This window comes from Balaenoptera ricei, chromosome 17, assembly GCF_028023285.1.
Source record: "Balaenoptera ricei isolate mBalRic1 chromosome 17, mBalRic1.hap2, whole genome shotgun sequence".
Taxonomy (NCBI): domain Eukaryota; kingdom Metazoa; phylum Chordata; class Mammalia; order Artiodactyla; family Balaenopteridae; genus Balaenoptera; species Balaenoptera ricei.
This window is the reverse complement of record NC_082655.1, coordinates 38,808,357-38,825,120: the sequence shown is the minus strand read 5'-3', so window position 1 is coordinate 38,825,120 and position 16,764 is coordinate 38,808,357. Positions and strand designations below refer to the sequence as shown.

At 43.0% G+C, this 16,764-nt stretch overlaps 1 protein-coding gene across 2 annotated transcripts in view; it reads left to right on the top strand.

The window, feature by feature from the left end:
• Positions 1 to 13,974, top strand: part of LAPTM4B (lysosomal protein transmembrane 4 beta) — a 68,439-nt gene extending 54,465 nt beyond the window's left edge. The window contains exons 7-8 of one of the 2 annotated variants that reach the window (XM_059901736.1): positions 12,595 to 12,636; positions 13,497 to 13,587. In XM_059901736.1, the coding sequence (XP_059757719.1) occupies positions 12,595 to 12,606 (12 nt within the window). In that variant the 3' untranslated portion in view covers positions 12,607 to 12,636; positions 13,497 to 13,587. Of the gene's footprint in view, positions 1 to 12,594; positions 12,637 to 13,496 lie in introns of both variants that reach the window. The other variant, XM_059901735.1, reaches the window with a different exon arrangement.
• The last annotated feature ends 2,790 nt before the right edge of the window (positions 13,975 to 16,764 follow it).

The window sequence follows — 16,764 nt, the reverse complement described above, 5'->3', positions numbered from 1 at the left end:
TTTCACTTCCTATCAAGTATTAAGCCAGATGGCTTTTCTCCCAGGCTGAAGAGTTTCAGGGTGACCTCTGTGGAAAGATACTGGGGCTCTTGTTGGTAGAAAATAAATGTGCTGCTTTTTTCTTCTCTAAAACAGTACACATATTATTAGCCAGGTATCTACTTTTCCAATTACTACTCAGGGAGAATAGATAGCATTATTATATATTGGAGATCATTCTATGGATTAATTGCTCCAGTTTCCTAACTAAACCAAAGCAAAAACCTTTGAAAGAAATGCCTTAAGACAGAGAGGTCACAAACTCTGTTAGTTCATAATGCTTCTTAGGGTCTTGGTATTTTTTTCATGATGCTCTTAGGCCAGAAGACATAGCTAGCTGTTCATTTCATTAAGTAGTCAGGTCCAGACAACTTAAGAGTAGTAGTTAGTGTAGTACCTAACAGGCTTCATAGTGTTTTCCTTGGAAATTTAAAATATCCCAAGGTGTCCCTTTGAGTCACTGCCATACACGGTTAGGTACCCTAGAGAGATGCAACCTTCCCTTTAGAACATTGTGTTCAATAGAAATCACATTCTGGATATATATTGCATAATACCACATTCTCTCCCCTACCTTCATCAAAAGCTGGCCTTAAGAGGAAAAATGTATTAAAATACTAAATAGTAGAAACAGATTTCTTTCACCTTAAAATTTATACAAATCGAGACTTAAAAAACCCTTTTAATCTGCTCACACCAGTGCAGACTTGAGTCATGGCAGTACCCAGTGTTGGGTTAAATCCATGAGGAGGGAATCAATTGGGGCACTTTAAAAGCAGGGAGATGAATGTTTATCCAAAATAGTGTCTGAAATTCTCATTTCCGATAAAAGGATCATCGTCTTGGGCAGTGTAGGAAAATGGCTGTTTAGGGATAAATAGGAAAATTTTAAACTTCGTGGAGTCCGTTATGCCATATCATATTGCAGGTGCTAATCTTGGTGAACACTATATACAGGTTTATTGTTCTGACTTAAAAAAGTGTTTTGCCGGGAGTTCCCTGGCGGTCCAGTGGGTAGGACTTTAACTGCCTGAGACCGGGTCCAGCCCCTGGTCAGGGAACTAAGGTCCCACAAGCCATGTGACATGGCAAAAAAAAAAAAAAAAAGTGTTTTGTCGTGTGGGGCTGCCTTTTGAGCCTGACTGCTTGAAAAACACAGTTAAGAAAAAAGTCAGTGACCTGGTGAAGGCCAGATTATCTCCCCAGCAGTCATTTCCCTGTAGATATCCCTGAGAGGCTGAGATTAATTAAGGCTGACCTTGGGCTGTCAGAAAGCCACAAAACACTCTCAGTTGACTGAGAAGGGTTGGAGGTGGGGTGGATTTATTTAGTAGTCGTCTCAATGACTTTCAAAAATTGTGCATAAAAAATTCCATTGTTTTTTTTTCCCTCCTGTTGCTTTTAAAAATTAGTTTGTTCATTACTTCCTAGGCATAGATTACATGTGATTAGAAACAAGTTCTTGACTAGGTGACATGAGTTGTGTTTATTCTTTTCCCACATCCCACCCCCAGAGACAGAAGGGGAGGGAATGAACTAAATTGATAGCAGGAGAGATTTTTTAGACTTCAGAAGTTCCTTCGTACCTGAGAAACTAGACTGTTACCAAGATGAATGTATAGTCTTCATCTCGCAGATTCTTCAGAAAAGTCATTACTGATTTTCGGAAACTGTGTGAGGAAGCCTTCGTTTAAAGGCTGGTAACGAGGCTGGCTCTGAAGATCTCCTTCAGTCCTGGGCATTTCAGATTCATGTACCTTAAACATACGTCACAAAACAGACCTTTCACCACTGTCACCTGCCTGTATGAACCAGGGGGTCCAGGAGGCAGTGGGGAGGGGGCCAGGGGAAGAAGGCTCTCCAGTTACAGAACTTGTAGAGGATTTGAAACTCCAGCCTGTGAGTTATTGGCTCTGAAGCTTCTGGCCTAGTAAGTACTGGAATACAAGAGAGACATCTTATTCGTAATACCTCAATTTTAGATATCTCTTTTCACTTGTAATTTAGTAGTTTGTATGATCTAAGCTTTTGCTTTTGCTTCTTTTTTTTTTTTTAATTTAAAAAATGTGAGAGGTTTTGATGTAGACTGGGTAACATCCCAAATAAGCAGAGAGAGCAGCCAGGAGACCATTTCCGTAGTCAAGATCACTACAGTGGTGAAGATGATGCAGTTCTGGTGCAGAGGGCCTGAGGAAGAGGGGGAGAATTTGAGAGGGCTGTCAGAGGTAGCAGCGATAGTTGATAAGGAGGGGCCACGGAGTGAGCATGAAGCCCCAGGACGTGTCTGGTCTGTGACTGTGACTTGAAACGTTAAATCACTTACCTGAATGGTAGGACCAGACCTTGAAAGTTAACTGACCCTCTCTCATGTCCTTAGCGGTGTTCCCACAGGTGTCACGAGGTTCCGCTCTTCTCTGCATCTGTCCTATCTCCCACTCTGTAGCTTTTTGTACTGTGGGTTTCTCCCCAGACACGTAGGTAGTGGTTGCCATCTGCCAGGCTCTGTGCCACGGGCTTTATGTATATGAACTCAGTCTCACAAGAGTCCTTGAAGTAGACCCCTGGGTACAAAAGAGGAAATTACCAAGTGGGTACCTTCCCACGGTCACACAGCTGGTGCGTGCCCGGGGAGCGGAGGGGGGATCACAGCCTCCGCATCCTGGCTCCAGTCTGTCTTTACCCGCCACCCTCCTCCTAGACTGTCATCTGTGCAGACTGCCGCCAGGGCTGGGTGTTCTGCCCTGTTGCTGCTGGCGGGGCGTTGACCAGGACAAGGGGGAGTGAAGCAGGAAAGTAGTTCATTTTGATGATTCTTCTCAAGTCAAGTCACAAACTTTCAAAACAGAGGGACTTTTTGTTTTGTTTGCTTATTTTTGCTCTCTAGCACAGGGGAAGGAATGGGAGGGTGGATTAAAGAAAGAGGTAGAAGAAAAGTTAGAAGTAAACTTGGTGACACCAAGGCAGCTGCCTTATTTATTTATTTATTCATTCATACATACATACATATACATATATCTGTTTTTTTTCAAGTTCTTTCCCTATTTAGGTTGTTACATAATACTGAGCAATACAGTAGGTCCTTGTAGTTCCCTTGTTGTGTTAGATAGCCCTCCGTTCTGTAACTCAGCCCCACGCATTTTCCTAATAGCTTCATATGTGCACGTGGCTTCAGACAGACTTGTCTGTTGCTTCTAATAGAAAAGCATCGTGGATAAGATTGGACTGGATGCCCGCTGAGATTTCCTCTGGAAAGCGTTTCCCCTGCTTTAACATATTCCATGCTGCAAGCTGACAGTGTGCAACGTTAACTCAGCTCGTGTTTCTTTCCCTCCTTCAGTAAAATACAGCTTTTGAAAAAAATATACTAATCTGATGGAAATTATCTCTGACCCATATAAGTTTCCAGTTATTTCATCCAGAGAACAACTGGAGCAGTCAAATCAACACATAGATAATTGACACCTAAAAGTTCTGGAAGAACAGTTCAAATAAACCCAGTTTTCACTGTGAACATGAATAAAGGATATTAATCAATTGCTCAATTGTAATCTTCCTATAATAGCAAGTAAGAAAAATTTAGAGTAGCTTTGCAGTTAATCAATTATAAATCACCCTCTATTTTCATTGTGTTTTACTTTAAAACACTCAGAACTTGACTTATTTTATCCCACATGTCCAAGATAGAATCCATGTTGATTTTACTGTAGGGACAAAGGAGACATTGAATTTTATTTTATTTTTCAACATTCTAAGAAAGTTTCTGGGAATATATCTTAAGGAAGTAGTAAAAAAAAAACGTGTATAAGATATTCATGCAGCATTGTTTTTTAACCCAAAAGTATCCAATTTCATTGTCTAGTAGTTGGGAACCAGTTTGATTAAATAGGGGTATGCCCACTTGATAAAATGTCCTTATTGCCATAAAAATTATGAGCAGTGTAACAGCAGAAGAAAGGCTTATGATGTTTTTAAAAGGCTTATGATGTTTTAAAAGAATATAGAATTTTGCGTTACAGTTACAGCTATGAAAAAGCAAAGCTTGTAGACAACAGATTAGATTGTAATAGGAAATTACGCGATTAATTTCTTGAATACTAGAAAACAAAGCAGAAGATATTTCTCCCTTTCCGTTAATTCAAGGGAGGGAAGTGTGTGGGGAAGGAGAACAGGTAAAATGGGAGTCTGAGATCTGAGGTTCTGAGCAGTCCTTCCAGCCGAAGTACGCTGGCAGCCACTGAGCACAGTCAGCTGGGCACGGCCTGGTTGGCAGCCCGTGCAACACACAGGGTAGATAGAACCCCATCCCGAAAGAGATGTGCACAGTAGGTGGCGTAGCACATTCAGGCTTGGGGGAGAGGAAGCAGCTGAGTTGCCTGTGATAGGGCATTCCCTCTACTTCCTCAATAGTTATATAGTTTTATTTTAGATAAAAATGTAGTTCTTAAGATACTGATTTTGATAAAGTTATATATTTTTAAATATAGTTACTTTAGATATATTTATTTGAACATTAGATATTTTAGTGCATCTTAGCTTTCAATTTGGGCTACGGTATTATTTTGGTGTTTCCTGCCCAAATATCTCACCAGCGAGGATTTTTGACCCAATTCAAAAGATTTGAAGTATGAATTCTATATTGTAAGTATAATCTGTGAGAGAATTTGAGTAGCTTCTCTGCTGAGAATTAAGAGAAATAATGACTTCCTCCTATAAAATCAGGTGAGGACAGTTTATACTGGGTCTTCAGTGAATTGAGGATGCAATTACTTTCCACCTTATTTGTCTTTGGAAATTATTCCTTCTGTAGGTGGGGGAAGGTTTCACTAGGATCTTCCAAATTTGTTTATGTTCTTCCCGACTCCTGGTGTGTTGAATTGAGTACAATATGCCATTGGTTGTAAATTGCACCATTATCTTAGGTTCTTCTTATTGTTAGGTGCTGTCAGTTACAAGGCACAGCCTAAATTCAGGCGTTAAAATGTGCAAAAATGTGTACCTTAGAATCATAAATAAATGGTTATGTGTATGTGTGCGTTTACTGGTATATATTATAGGTAGAGTTATTTTAAAAGTTTGGAAACAGTTATTCTAAATGCCTTAAAGATAAGCCCAAACTTGCTGTTGGCGATGATCCTATCGCAAATGCCCAGATGGCTATTTCAGTTAATCTTGGAGATTCATGGTTCACCTATCTCCCCTTTCCTGTTTGGCCTGAGTAAAGGAAGCTCACATCTAAGTAGGCAAATGTGGTGTTAATGTAAATGCTGCCTGTTTTAAACAAGGTACATTGTAGACTATTAGGGGTGTTAACAAATGGTAAAGGAAAAAAATATTTTGGCTACTTGGGATTAATTTAAATGGACCATTGGAAGATTCAGGTGCCTCTAAATGACATGATTGTTTTGGGGCTTTGTACTTTCACATCTGATATTATCACATCTTCCAAGGTCAGAATTCAGGGTAATGCTTTTCCTTCGTGCAGATGGAGGCAAACTTTTTTCTGTAAAAGCCAGATAGTAAATATTTTAGGCTTTGTGGGCCATATGGTCTCTGTCATAGCTATTCAACCCTGCTGTTGTAGTGTGAAAGCAGTTGTAGAAAATACATACACAAGCAAGTGTGGCTGTGTTGCACTGAAGTTTGAGTTTTATATAATTTTCACACATCACGAAACGTTTTTCTTTCAAAAAATGTAAAAACCATTCTGAGCCCTCAGGCCATACAAAAAACAGGCAGCGGGCCAGATTTGGCCCATATCGTTCACAGACCCCTGCCTTCGTGGCAGTTTAAGCTGAGTTTTCTAGGTGTTTGTAGGACAACTATTTGAACCATCCCAAGGAATTTAATAACCCTACTTAGGGCCTGCATAGAGCTTTCCCCTCCTGCAAGTGGGATGGCAAATAGCAGCACCTAATCTTTTGGTCCTTTTTATAAGGATATTTTTTTCCTGAGAAAGTTTTCGTTCTCCCATATTTATCATTTTTCCAGTAGTTCTAAATCCAGCTTATATTTAACAAACTATAATGGAAATCAATAAGAGAATAATTCACTTGCAAAATAGTTGCTAACGTGTTGAAAACCCGCAGCTAAAGCTCTTATGCAAAGATAAACTATCTTTTATACAAAGATCCATTCTATAAAGTCCTGTTTTAGTTTACTGCCAGAAAAAAAGTAACACACACACACCCCCCCTCCTCCTTACTTACCTCTTTCCCTCTCTCTCTATACTTGTCAAAATATGTATATATGTATCCATCCATCCATATATAGAAATAAAAACTTGATAACCCCAAAAATTTCTATTTTGCCTTATTTCTGGGTCATTTTAACATTCATTTGTCTTATTTTATATCGTGATCAATACAGCAAGCCATCTCATCCTTTCACAAATGTATGGAATAAAATTCAGATTTGTTGAGCCTTAGTGCATGCCATGTACTGTGCTAATAATAAGCACATTACTTGGGCTTATTCATTTCATTAACCTTGTGAGACAGACTGGTATCGTCCCCATTTACAGATGAGGAAGCTGAGGCTTGAAGAAGTGACTGGCCCAAGGCCTCCGAGTTGGGAAATTTGTCGGCCCACACAGTTGACTCCACAGCCCATGCTCTCGGCTACTACCCCAGGGTACCCCAGTCTTCTCAACATGGTGGCAAACAGAAAATTGCAACATTTGTATGGCACACTGTAGTGAATGGACACCGGTTGAGAAGCTCTGCACTTCGCCATGGAAGATAAACTCTGTTTATCAGACTCCTCCACTAGCACATAAGCTGTCTGCTGGCTCAGACCTTACAAGTGTCAGTTGGTGTGGTATCCTCAGTGCCTGGTACATAGTACGACCGGCATTTGTTGATGAAATGAATGAACAGTATTTAACAAATCATTTGTCTTGCTCTCTTTTTTTTTTTACTGAGTTGAAGGAAGTAGCTTAGATTTTGTGACCCAGATCAGCTCCGTGCCCATGTCCCCAGTCATCCTGTGGTCATCTCCAGAGAGAGATCACACTGCAGAGCTCACTCCGTTTCTTCCGTATCTGCTTCTTTTCTTGACTTCTAGTGAATGGTAGCAATGTCCACTTAATCACCCAAGCCTGTAACTGAGGAGTCATCTTTAAACTTGTTAGAGTTAGGCTTTTAGCCTCTAGCCTTGAACTCTACTTTCTCTTCAGTTTTTTCTCTCTGTTGCTGTCAGATGGATCTAAAACAAATCTGGTTTTGTCATCCCTGGATTTAAAAGTCTTCAGGGGCTCTGCTGTTTATAACTGTAGCATTTCTCAACTGTAATGTCACTCCACTTTGCTCTGTGACAGTCATTTGTGACTTGCGGGGTAGTATTTAAAATCTAAGTTTGCCAGTGGTTTGCTTTTTTTTGTCCTTTGAATAAATAAGGACAGCTTTAGGATTATCCCTATAACAACATCAGTCTCAGCTATGCAGTCTCGCGTTCTAATATTTTCTTGAGGCCAGAGAAGGGAGTGGAGCGATAACTTCATCCTGCCAAGTTCATCTTAATTGTGAAGCAGCTATGAGGGACTGTTACTGATGTGTTATCAACAGCTGTGGGTCTCGTGAGCTATTGTGCTCTCATGAATACTGTGCCCCTTGCTTCCTACCCACTGCCCCGCAAAGGAGCCAAAAAAACAAAAGGAAAAAGACGTCTCTATTTATAGTGGTATTTTTTTTTTTAATAAATTTATTTATTTATTTTTGGCTGTGTTGGGTCTTTGTTGCTGTGCGTGGGCTTTCTCTGGCTGCGGTGAGCAGGGGCTACTCTTCGTTGCAGTGTGCAGGCTTCTCACTGTCGTGGCTTCTCTTGTTGCGGAGCACAGGCTCTAGGCATGCGGGCTTCAGTAGCTGTGGCATGTGGGCTCAGTAGTTGTGGCTTGCAGGCTCTAGAGTGCAGGCTCAGTAGTTGTGGAGCACGGGCTTAGTTGCTCTGCGGCATGTGGGATCTTCCCCGGCCAGGGCTTGAACCTGTGTCCCTTGCATTGGCAGGCAGATTCTTAACCACTGCGCCACCAGGGAAGCCCTATAGTGGTATTTTATTTGTCCATGCTTAAGGGGGAGAGAAGGGCAGTTGGTTTTGTAAAAACACACCTGTGTATGCCCACGGGAGGCTCTGACACATGAACATCACCAAAGCTCCCATCCCCCTCGCGGTGGGGAGGACGGCTGGTTGTTAGAGAAGAAATTTTCACGTCCTGGCATTGCTTGCAAGCCTGGCTGGGATCTCGCCTGTTGTTCCAGGCTCATCGCTTGTAATCTCGACTCACACACCCAGGTCTCTAACTAAAGCAAACCACCTACACCTCTGCAGGTGTTTCTCGGTCTTTTGGGACAGTTCACGTGCGCTTCCCCCACTCCTGGGATGGGCATCCTCCAGCCTTCCATCTCCGCCTCCCCGGCAGCTGGCACAACAGCTGCCCTCTGGGGGCTGCTCGGGTGTCCTGGGGTGAGGAGTGAATGGACGGACATGGTGTTTCAACCACACTCACTTTGGCTTTTAGAACTATAACTATGTGAGAGGTGCCCACAGCTCCGCAGACCTGCAGCCTGTGGTAGAAATGGTGTCCACTTTGTCTCCTTTCTCATCATTCAGTTACTTTTGTTAAGGAAGAGTTAAGCTCAGAGCAGCTTAAATGTTAGCCTCTCACACTTCCTGCAGCCACCTGAGAGGGAAAAGGAACTCCTTTTCTGAGCCACATGAATCAATTTGTGAGTAGTGTTTACTGGGGTCACTTTCTTAAGGAAGGTGTGTAGTTGAACTAGTTGGACAATAATACCGCGTTGGTTATCTTGCTGCAGTTGGAGAATTGCTGCCATTTATTGAGCGCCCAAGTGCTCAGCCTGTACTTGGTGCATTAGGTATGTCGCCTCCCTTACATCCTTACGACAGTCTTTTGAGGAGTATCCGTCATGGTCTCCATTTTATAAGTGTGGAAGCTGAAGTTCAGGTAGATTTACTAACTTGCTCAGGACCCCAGGGTTGCTGAGTTACAGAGCTGGAATTTGAACCCAAGTCTCATTTCATTTTGACTCCCCCCACCCCGTATTCCCTCTAGAATTTGACCATGGCCATAGAGCTGAAATGATAGAACTCAAATTTGGACACACCTCTGTCTAAAAACCAGTGCTAAGAAAGGACTATGGAAGTGTAAGACTCTTGCCTTTTAGAAACTTTTTGGAGAGGAGAAAGGTAAATGTTTACAAGACAGTTAATAATAGTACAAGATAGCATATAATTTAATTGATAAGCCAGTTATGTAAGTGCTTTAAGAGAGTGGTTTTGTGTCTGAGTTCAGAGTGCTGTACTGTAGTTACTGCCATTTCTAGTGTTATGACTTCATATTATCTATAAAGAATATGGAAATATCTAACTGGTGTTTTTATTTAAAAAATTAGTTTGTTGGGCTTCCCTGGTGGTGCAGTGGTTGAGAATCTGCCTGCAAATGCAGGGAACACGGGTTCGAGCCCTGGTCTGGGAAGATCCCACATGCCACGGAGCAACTAGGCCCGTGAGCCACAATTACTGAGCCTGCGCGTCTGGAGCCTGTGCTCTGCAACAAGAGAGGCCGCGATGGTGAGAGGCCCGCGCACCGCGATGTAGAGTGGCCCCCACTTGCCGCAGCTAGAGAAAAGCCCTCGCACAGAAACGAAGACCCAACACAGCCATAAATAAATAAATAAATAAAACCCAAAAAGTTAAAAAAAAAAGACTGCAAATTGCTACAGTCACTATAGAGGACAATTGGCAATATTTTTTTAAAAAATTAATTTGTTATACTACAATTGCACAGCATAACTCAGAGGAGAAGAGAGTAATCGAGGCTAGACTATTTCAGATCTCCATGTTGGAAGTGATTTTAACTTGAGCTTGGGGTTGTTTGGGCTTTGTATGGAGTGACATACAAAGAAAGAAAAACATTTGAGGAGAGAAAAATCATAGGGAAGAGGCGTCTGATTGGTAATGAACTTGCCGTCCTAGGGAGTCATGGAAATAAATTAGATGGGAGAGAGCCAGACACTGGGCTGCTGTTGGCCTGGGCGTGAGTGGCGTGAAAAGCAGGTATTAGCTCATCACATCTGTCTCCTGGGGGCCCCTCGTGGCATCGTCGTTCTCTAGTTTCCACTGGTATTTGGGGCACCCGAGATCGGGTTGGGTCTCATGGGTCTGGAGGAGAGTCTCAAGCAGACAAGTGGCCAGGTCCTGACCAGCTGCTCCATGAAAACACATTTCACCTCCTAGGCAGGGACCTCCAACCGCGAGGTCCTCCCTGGCTGCTTTGTTAGTGTCTGAACTGCACGAGTCCAGTCCCCACCACCCTTCCCGGCGTAGAGAGGGGCATCTGGGGCAAGTTAAGCACGTTTTCCAGGCCCCTGCAGAGGCTCACGGCGAATACACATGTCACCCACCAGCCAAGAAGCAAGAGGAACGAGGTGGCTCTGAGCCTGCCCACCGTCCTCAGGTTGAAAGTTGCCCCTTGATGACCGACGACTTCTTTCCTTCAAGACTGCCATGATTATTCTTTTATTTTTTAAATATTACTTTTATTTTTAACACAGTATTACATGTACATAGCTAAAGATCATGCTAGTGAAAGATTTATTTTTCTCTCTCTTTTTTTCCTCGCGGCTCGCAGGATCTTAGTTCTCTGACCAGGGATTGAACCCGGGCCCTCAGCAGTGCAAGCGCCGAGTCCTAACCGCTGAACTGCCAGGGAATTCCCAAGATTTATTTCTCAATGGTCCTCTGCCATTCTCTTGCCTATCCTCCACTTTTCACCCCAGCTGTAAACACTCAACTCTTACTTGTTTCTTGTATTTACCTCCATTACCTACATATTTTAAAATAATATGTCTGTGTTACTAATTTTTCGATGATCAATTTGAGATACCTTTTGACTTGGTGTTGAATTGAATTTAACTTTTACTCTCCTCCCCATATTCTCTCCACTGCCTTCATCCACCTAATACAGTCACATCAAATTTTTCGGTTACATCACCAGTTAATGTTTACCTTGATTATGTGACTGTTGTTCAGTGCACAGCTCTGTCACGTACATTCCCTTTCTTGTACAATTTTTGTTTTCCTCGAGCAAACATTTGCCTTGTTTTTTCAGCTGCCAAGTTTTTAACCTTTTACCTCACCCTGATCTATGAGATCTGTTAATTACCTATTAATATTTTCCAAATGTTTGACTCTGTGAGATAACTGGTCAGTCCTCTTTCTTTGCTGGGGCTTCTCCTCCTGCTCCAGGGTGGATGAGGTGCCACACAGCTGTCATCCTGGGCCTTGATTTCATTTTAACTTACCTCAACCTTATTAGGATGCGGGGCTGGTGGACAGACTTCTGGTGCAATTTACCTTGTGCCTTGTACTGCCCTCCCCCCTCAGTCCTGGACCCCAGAATCTCTGGATGGTTCTTTGCAAATCTAATGAGAGCTCTGAACACTCTCCCCTGGAAAATAAATGCACACACATAAAATTTGGCACATAATTTTGTGAATGTCTAAAGACATTTATGTAACTTACATGTAATGTAGTCCTAGCAAACTGTACAATTCCAAATAAGCCTTTAGTGCCTTAACTCTGATACTACAGTAAAACTCTAACCATAGTATGCAAACATTTCTTATTTTTCCCAATAAGTAGTTCTTTCCTCTTGAGCGTTTTATTATTTCTTACTATTTGATGGAATTAGTTTTCCAAATTTTAATGACTTGCAGATTTATGGCCAGTTGGAATCACTTCTATTCCAGGGTATTACACTTTGCAACCTTTGATGTTAATTTATTTCTCCCTCCAACTGTTCTGTATGTTGATGTAGCTGGGAATGAAGAGTCCCTCGAATATTTGTTGAGTTGAATTGAAATGAATGCTGAGCTTCTCTCCCACCAGCACATGTCACCTAGCATAAGAGCTCCTAAGAGACACTATATATAGATGGATGCTAATCTTCCTAATGAACAGATGCCCTTCTGGGGTCATTGACAAGAGGGATTTTCCATCTGTGTCGAAGAGAGTTCCACCATCAGTCACACTGTGATTGAGATCCTATTAAGACAAACTCCAAGTCACACTGTGATTGAGATCCTATTAAGACAAACTCCAAGGGTCTGTACTTTGATTAGAGTTTTGGTTGTATTGAATATTGCTTGAAGTAAAGTGGTGTGTGGCTGAGATATATAATGCATTTGTGTTTATCTACTCACTGAGTAGCTGCTGTTTACCAGACAGCGAAGTAGAACATGACCTATAATTTTAGTCCTCAGAGATTATTTTTTGGTCATTCATTGTTTTATTTTATTTTTTATTTTTTTGGCTGCGTTGGGTCTTCGTTGCTGTGCATGGGCTTTCTCTAGTTGTGGCAAGTAGGGGGGCTACTCTTCGTTGCGGTGCACAGGCTTCTCATTGCAGTGGCTTCTCTTGTTGCAGAGCACAGGCTCTAGGCACGCAGGTTCAGTAGTTGTGGCGCATGGGCTTAGCTGCTCCGCGGCATGTGGGATCTTCCCGGACCAGGGCTCAAACCCGTGTCCCTTGCACTTGCAGGTGGATTCTTAACCACTGCGCCACCAGGGAAGCCCGAGCTGAGTAAGGTTTTAACTCATCTCATCTCTGATTTCCTAAGGGCAGGAACTGTCACATAGTAGGTGTATAATAAATGTTAGTTGACTGAATAAAGGCTAATCATATCGAGTTGATATTCTCTCTGTTTTGTAACTACTCAAGGAAGCCAAAGTCAGCCAACGTTTTTTTATGTTGACAGTTCATAAACAATTACATGCAATTGTTTTTATACTTGAAATGTGATCGGAAACGTTATTAATCAACTTAATGCTGATACTTATTCGTTCCTCTCTAGCCGTTTACAGATAACATCTGCTGTGTCAGGTGTGTATCACACAGTATGTTAGGTATTTTTTAGACCTCTAATTCTCAGCTATCCCGACTATGCAGGCATAGATATTGAGGTTAGCTAACCTACCCATGGTGTTGCTGATCAGATGTGGCTGAGCCCTGCTTTGAGTCCAGGTTGGTACCAAAGCCCTTGTGCTTCCCACTCCACTGCTCAGGTGTCACCATGAGGGGCCCCTTGGTCCATCAGGCGCCTGCCCTATTTGTGTGTACACACACACACGTCACCCTGGGGCCTTTTTTCCTCTTTAGAGCCACCACCGCCTCCTTCCTTGTCCTAGAGACACAGGCCCTTTGGACCCCCCCAGGCACTGTGTCATCCAGGTACAAGTGGACAGGGTTTGGAAAACTCAGAAAGGTGCAAAAGTCTCTTCCCTCTGCTTCTTTAAGGATTCAAAAACTCTCTCATCAAAGTCTAGCCACTCGCTGGAAAATTGATATTGGTACAGGTTATGGGAAAAGTTCAATTAAAACTAAAGCTCAGGGGAATGTGTGTGCACCTTTAAACACTAACCTGTGTCTTTTCTTCTTCCCAGGTGCTCTTACCCCCGTACGATGATGCCACTGTGAATGGCGCCACCAAGGAGCCGCCACCGCCTTACGTGTCTGCCTAAGCCTGGCAGTGGGGCGTAGCTGAGAGCGACAGCTTGACTTCCGTACATCAGAGCAATAGTTCTTCAATTTTACTTCTGAGACGAGCTCTCTGAGCTTACGTGTTGCTGAAATGCTACAATTTAAAATTTTAGATGTTAAGTTGAGACTCTCTGTAGTTTGAAACGTACGCTTTAGCTAGAGCACTGTGATAGAGCAACCGTAGAATTCTTTCTGTGCGGGTGCGGTGGGCTCCCCTAGTCTTTCCTCGGCATTGAAACTACCCAGCAATCCGGATGAACCTTCTGTCCGAGGAGTCCGCTGTACGTGCTGAGCCCCAGAGTTGAAGAATTTGTGTCACTGTTCTCTCCGTTCCCTCCTTTCTCTTCTGAAAGCGTAAAATAAAATCAGAATTATACAGTGCTTCTCTTGGGCCATTCCAGTGTCTAGAACAAACCCTTAGGAGAAGAGGAATCGTGTAAGGAGTCCACATATACACATAAATAAAACAAGAATTTCCTTAGATCCTTTATGATTTAAATTCAGTGACAATTTGAGTTCGCTGGTCAAGGATTTTGTCCACGGGCTAAGTTGAGACCCTTTGTCAGTTCCCGGCAATGAGGACAGTCAGTCGCTACCCCGGCTGCTCTTGTGCACCCACGTCTGGGGTCACGGCGTGGCGTGTTAGAGGGGAACGGGTTGGTACTGTGTGGTATCAGGAGCTCCCTTTCTCGCAGTTTCCTTCCCATCCCCGCTCAGAGCCCCCTTTCACTAAGTGTTCTGCCCTAGCCTGACTCAGGGAGGACATCCATCAGCCTTTGTCAAGTGCAATTGCTGATAGGTATTTACCCAACAATCTGAAAAGAGGTTTTCTTCTCTCCCTGCAAGGCACATCCTACTACTTTGAACTTCTGAGTATGCCTTGTCATCTTTTAAAATGAGAGTAAAACAGTCTTCGGAAAGACGGGAGGTGGCAGGGGTGCTTTCCTTGTGAAATGCCCTTATCTTGACTACCTGAATTTCAAGGGACTTTTATATATTCACATGTTCAAAAGTCACAGCTCTCCTGTTTGTTCATTATTGAATGTGCTGTAAATGAAGCCATTTGCAATTAAAGTGAGATTTGCCCACATCCAAGAAAACCACCTTTTGACTCTGGTGATTGTGCCTGGGAACCCTTCTTGCCCACGTGGGGCTGCATTAGACACACGCGGTTTGGCCTAAGGAGGAGGTTTTATGGCTTGTCTCACACATACGTGCTTTTTAATATTTCAGTGCTGGTAAAATCAGAGCATCTTAGGCCAAGAGAAATGGAGAGGAGCGGACAGGAGCTTCCAGCATTCCAAACCCTCCTCTGCCAAAGCTCTGCCAGCTCAGCTGCTTCGAATAGGATTGCTTTCTGTCCACAGTGCAGTTTTAATAAGCTGTTCAGAGTTCACTGTGTTCCAAGGGAGATTAAAATAAGTGGTTTTGGCTTGTTCCTGAACAGGTATTTCAGATAATTTAGAAATGTAAAATAAAATAAGAGACGAGGGGGATGACTTTTATCCCTGAGAATCAGCCTCAGTCATTTCTTTTGGTGTATCACATTAGTATTCTTTATAAACTCAACCTCGGAAATTCTGTTCCTTGAAGTTTTATACCCAGAAGATTAACACATGGAGGGTTGTTAGGTATGGGGAAGGCCTATCGGGTAGTTTCACTGATCCCTGTGGAAGGCATGTAGGAAATCACAGTTATTTGCATGTTACTCCCCATGATTTTCCAGTGCTTTGCCTAATAATTTTTTTACAATAGGAAAAATGGCACATGGTCAAGTGGAGAAGAGTGCTGGTTTTGAGACTCTATGTAGGGTCCTCGGAGAGGGTCTTGTTCACGTGACACTCACTAGCACCACAGACACCAGGATGTCACGATGCTGCTGGGCTTTTCTGACATAACAACCCAGGCTGAGCTCCAAAGCTGCCCGCGTTACTTACCTCTACACAGCAAGGAATTGTCTTCCTGTCTCCACTATGGAGAGGTTGTGATGCTTGGATTAAAATGACCTTCCAGAGCACACTCAGCAATTCGCTGTGTCCTTATCGCTAATCCAGATATATACCTTACTTTTAAATGTGTTTTAAACCCCACTTAAATATCCTGCTCCTTTCTTCTATTTTGTTGTCTACAGAGAAACTTTCAAAATAGTCATTAATTACCTCAGTTGCTCTCGTGCCTGTGTACTTTCTGGTCACTTGACTGAGGGTTCCTCGGGGTTTTTCATCTTGACCCCCCAAAACCGTATTTTAAGGTCATGGACATTAGGTCCAGCACCACCAGGTGTGCCAGTGGGCCCACTGATGAGCAGCCCCGCGGGAGGGTTTGAAGTCTGTTTGCTGGACAGAGAGAAGAGGAAAATACACCTTTTGGCTTAATGGGGTCTGCCCACCCTAGGAACCAAGCTTCCGTTGCACAAGCCAGTCAGGTTTCCAGAATGCCACATCACGTGGAAGTTTTCAGGCCAACAGACTAGCCACTCCCCTTCCTGCACCTTCTTCCTACATAAACACATGTGCCGCATCTCCCCTGAGTCTGATGTCCTTGTCCCTGCCCCACCCTATCCTATTGTCCCGCAGAATGCCTGACACTTTCCCCCTCCCTTTCTCCCATTTTTTTTAAAAAAACTCTCTTCTGGCCCAAAACATTGGTTTAGTTTGACTGCTTAACTGAACCACACCTCATTGCATTTGTCTTTCCACCCTCAGTTCGTTAATCAACGGTACTTCTCAGTAATGTTCTCAATAGACCATCTTTAGAGACTGTAACCATTAAAGTTTTCTCCATAGAGGGGATGTATTGTATTTGAAATGGTCACCACTGGAGAAAAAAATCCTGCTGTGCAAATGGAGCTTTTGTGATAGAGGAAAACCGATGAGACTATAAAAACACTATTTCCATTTAAAAAGATATGTCAGCTTTTGCAGCCGGTCTGGAAACGGACCTAAATGTTGCTAAGTAACATTGCTGCTGGTCACGTAGGCAGACTCCTATGTTCTGGAGGGGAGAGGGCAGATGTAACTCATGCCAAAGGACTGCCTGCGTAAATTGAGCCATTTCAATACCAGAAGTAGTGCCTGCTGCTGTGTAAAATGAGTTTTGGCCAGCTTGCATGTATGTCCTAAAAGGGAAGGAAAAAGGAGGCATTGCAAGGATGTCTCCACACCCATGGAA